General features: G+C 33.2%; 1 protein-coding gene across 1 annotated transcript; it reads left to right on the top strand.

Moving 5' to 3' along the window:
- Positions 1 to 2,470: 2,470 nt before the first annotated feature.
- Positions 2,471 to 4,168, top strand: LOC141689779 (aquaporin PIP2-1-like). Its single transcript, XM_074494169.1, has 4 exons — positions 2,471 to 2,858; positions 3,148 to 3,443; positions 3,608 to 3,748; positions 3,835 to 4,168. Exons 1-4 carry the CDS (start codon positions 2,564 to 2,566, stop codon positions 3,946 to 3,948), a joined length of 846 nt encoding a protein of 281 aa, XP_074350270.1. The 5' UTR covers positions 2,471 to 2,563; the 3' UTR covers positions 3,949 to 4,168.
- The last annotated feature ends 247 nt before the right edge of the window (positions 4,169 to 4,415 follow it).

Genomic DNA, 4,415 nt, shown 5'->3' with positions numbered 1-4,415 from the left:
AGCCGGAACTTGACAATGTATCGCCAACAAAGTGCTGGTGTAGTACTTGAACTCTTGTACCCCTTGTCTGAGGTCGAAAGTTTGATATTTGGTATGTGTGTGTGTTATCAATTAGAAAAACAAACTTGACAATGTATCGATGTGTTTCGTAACCTGTGCAAACTAATTTCATGTTTTATACATTACGCGTTTCAATGATCGGATTCATATTCTTATACATGACTAAGACCTGTGATTTCTTTTCTTTTCTATTTTGCCAGAGACCTGTGATTTCTAAAAATTCTTTTTTTATCAATTACATGTCAATTTCAAATTTTCGAATAACTAAAACAAAATAATTACTCGAGCATAATAAGGTACATTACACAAGAGATATAGAATAACATAGACTTACTTTCCAACCAATTTTTTTGATAATTACTTACCAAACAATTAAAAACATGAAAGTGGACAATATATGAGCGTAATACAATAATACAGAACACCAAATACAACGAATAGTCACTTACCATATTCACACAAACAAACAATTCACATTGGAATATATAATCAATTTCTTAGTAGCCCATTAATATAATTGCACAAAAATCTTGAACATTTTTAGATTTCAATTCTGATTATTCATTTGTTTCTACCCTTTAAAAGACAATTTCTTGAAAAACTCAAAACAAAGAAATTTGTGTAGAACGAAAATATATTTCCGAGAAGTTTCGAATTATGATAAATTTTATATGAATTTTACAAGATTACTACTTTTAACATGGAAAGACCTACAAATTTTGATATTAAAAACGAGAAAAAATAATATAATATTTCTATGATGATACAAAACCTTAATTCCAAACGTACACGTTATCTATTTTAAAATGTTATCTATATTCTAGGCGCATCATTATAATTCAGTTTTAATATTTTAATAATTATCAAATTTTCTTCCTCTTCTCTATTTTTTATTGTTTTAAAAATTATGAAGATCAGACAATTTTTACATAGTTACCCAGGGATCAAGATCCATTTTTAGGGGTTTGCTAATGAAATGATTTTTTTTAATAAAAATAATGGTTTCCACCTAATTATCATATTAAGATAAGTATTAGGAGGCCTTTTAAGATTGGACGCGACCCGACAAGTCGACACGAACCGATGCAAATTTTACGAATTAGAATTGTTTTTAGACGGGTCGGGTCGAAAACATGTCTAGTCCAAAATTGATGCGAATAAAAAGACGGGTTCAGGTTAGTTCGGTTAGTTTTAAACCTAAAATTTGACCGGACACAACATCACTCGTAACTCGAAATTGACCACAATACACCATAGGCTATAGCTAGACCACATCCAGCATATTAGTTTTTTTTAGATTGCGAATCGTAAGGTGAAGCCCAATTCTAAATTTAAAATAGTAATAATTATAATAATAATTTCATATCAAAATGTATATTTTGGTGTTAAAATAAAATTTTAACTCCAACGCTAGTTACTTTTTGAAATCAAATAATTCAAAATTTAATTCATTTTAGCTTTTCATTACTAAATCTTATTTAAAATTTATGAATATGCATATCATTTATGATTACTTGGTAATGTGACATAAATGCATAATTACATGATTAATTTTAAATTTAGAATTAAAAATACATATATGCATATTTGCATTCGATAATAAAATTCTTTTAAAATTGAAATTTTTAACATTTAATTATAAATTAATTTATGAATATGCAAGTGGACTTGCTCTAACAAGTTCAAACTTGAAGCCGTTGAGTTGAGGTAAACATAGAACAAACAGTGGGTAGCTACAATGACCTAGGCTTCACATGTGGTAGGAACAGTCGATCGAGTACAGCTGTGTAAAGTTTAACCAGAACGTTCTAAATTAATCCGTTGCATTCTTCAAGTTGCTACACAAATGTTGGGGACCCTATATAGAATCACTATTTAAGACCAGAGCCGTTGGGGCATAGATTGCAGGGGGGCCATGCTATAACTTTAGTTTTTAGAGTGTAGGCATAATGACCTTCAATTAGACTATTATAATTAGTAGTTAAGTTTGTTAAATAACCAATCCATCTCAAATTTTGAAGTGTTAGAAGAAGATTCATGTAATTTTAACAACATAATCAGACATATACCAATATCTAAATCCAAGTTATCAAACGGTCTAAAATGTCAAGATCTTAAAAAAAGGTTTTAACCTCAACTTACTATACTCTTTAACAAAATTTTGGATTTTTCTAACATCTTATAACACGTCGTTCTCCTAATATTTTGAGATTATAAGATAACTCATAACTTAACAAACTCTCCGTTAATATATATTCTGTACATTGTTTAGAAAAGAAAAGAACATTACTAACCCTAATTAATTAAGCATGTAATAATGGAAAATGATTAGTGAAGATGAGGTGGCTAGGCACCCACTTAATCATTATTCTCCACGCAATCTTCCCATAAATACTAACCCTTTCTTCCTCATCCACTCACACTCCTCTATCTACATCTCTCTCCAAACCCTCTCTCCCCCTATCTCTCTCTCTCTGCAAATTTGCCACAACTTGTGTTAAAGATGGGCAAAGAAGAAGTAACAGAGGCAGCCCATGAGTACTCAGGCAAGGATTACCAGGACCCACCACCAGCTGCATTCATTGGTATTGATGAGCTTGGTAAATGGTCATTTTACAGAGCTCTTATTGCTGAGTTCATAGCCACCTTGCTCTTCCTCTACATAACTGTATTAACTGTTATTGGTTACAAGAGCCAGTCTGCCACTGATCCATGTGGTGGCGTTGGAATTCTCGGTATCGCGTGGGCCTTCGGTGGCATGATCTTTGTTCTTGTTTACTGCACTGCCGGTATCTCTGGTTAGTAATTCTAAAATATTCACTCTCTTTCGATATCATTGGACAATATTTTAGTACGTACAAACTGTTTTAAGTTACAAAGTCGGTAAACCAGCTATGAGTTACAGCTCTTTCCATATCATAGGACAATATATTACCACGTCCAAACTGTTTTAAGTTACAAACTCCGTAAACCAGTTGTAAGTTACCGGTCACGGTAGTACAAATTATCGGTTACAAAACAAATATACTGTATTTTTGTGAAGTTTTATTTTGTGATTAAATAGATTATATATTGTAATGAGTGCAGGAGGACACATAAATCCAGCAGTGACATTTGGATTGTTTTTAGCAAGAAAAGTGTCACTAATCAGAGCAGTTATGTACATGGTAGCACAGTGTTTGGGTGCTATTTGTGGAGTAGGATTAGTTAAGGCTTTCCAAAAGTCTTATTACAATAGGTATGGAGGTGGGGCCAATGAGTTGGCTGATGGTTACAACAAGGGTACTGGTTTAGGTGCTGAAATTATTGGAACTTTTGTTCTTGTCTACACTGTCTTCTCTGCTACTGATCCTAAGAGAAATGCCAGAGATTCTCATGTCCCTGTAAGTAATTCACTATTTTTACTCTTTTTTTGGATTTTCTTTGGTAATTCACTATTTTTACTGTTTTTTTGGATTTTCTTTGGTAATTTTACGACATAAATTTGTTATCCGTTGTAAATTTTGCATGGGATTGGTGATATTTATGTGAATCCTGTACAATGTAGGTGTTGGCTCCTCTTCCCATCGGATTCGCGGTGTTCATGGTTCACCTTGCCACCATTCCCATCACCGGAACTGGAATTAACCCTGCCAGAAGTTTCGGAGCTGCTGTTATTTACAACAAAGACAAGGCCTGGGATGATCAAGTATGTAGACACAATTTCATTCCTAGCAAGTTGTGTAATGTAATTTATCGAATAATTATCTAACTTTGTGTGGATTATTCTTTCAGTGGATTTTCTGGGTGGGACCATTTATCGGAGCAGCCATTGCTGCATTCTACCATCAATACATTCTGAGAGCAGCAGCACTCAAAGCGCTTGGGTCATTCAGGAGCAATGCTTAAATTTTTAATATTTCTAAAGCATTAAGGATCAATTGTTTGTAACTGTCTCTCCATATATGATGGTGATTGAATTAGAGGCAAAGCCAAGGAATTGTAATTATTTGTTAATTTTGTAAGAGAATGTTAAGTTTGTAATCTTCTATTTGTTGCATTTTTATCCTTTGTGGTTGTACTCATCTTTTGGTTCCTTTTCTCCCTTTTAATAATATTCTCTTCTTTATTTTTGTTTTTGTTTCCCACTTCAATTATGTTCTCCAGCACTGTTTTATCCAGTTGTCAGAAATGTATGGTGTACTTTTCTCCAATTCTTACTCACTTGTCATATCACTTTAGAATCCTCCCAACTTGAACTTTATAAGCGCGCGCGCGCATGATTGCCCTATTGCTTCTTTACTACACATGTTCTGCCTGCATAAACACAGATGTTTGAGTACTTGTACCCAAAACCAACCAACTAACAAGGTGCT

Source organism: Apium graveolens, chromosome 10 (genome assembly GCF_009905375.1).
Source record: "Apium graveolens cultivar Ventura chromosome 10, ASM990537v1, whole genome shotgun sequence".
Classification (NCBI taxonomy): Eukaryota; Viridiplantae; Streptophyta; class Magnoliopsida; order Apiales; family Apiaceae; genus Apium; species Apium graveolens.
The sequence above is the reverse complement of the archived record's forward strand: the minus strand, read 5'-3'. Positions and strand labels throughout refer to the sequence as shown.

Excerpts from the sequence above, each read along its gene's own strand:
- LOC141689779 (XM_074494169.1), top strand. The coding sequence starts at position 2,564 with ATGGGCAAAGAAGAAGTAACAGAGGCAGCCCATGAGTACTCAGGCAAG. Across the intron at positions 3,444-3,607 it reads CCAGAGATTCTCATGTCCCT|GTGTTGGCTCCTCTTCCCAT; the intron begins GTAAGTAATTCA and ends TGTACAATGTAG. Across the intron at positions 3,749-3,834 it reads ACAAGGCCTGGGATGATCAA|TGGATTTTCTGGGTGGGACC; the intron begins GTATGTAGACAC and ends TTATTCTTTCAG.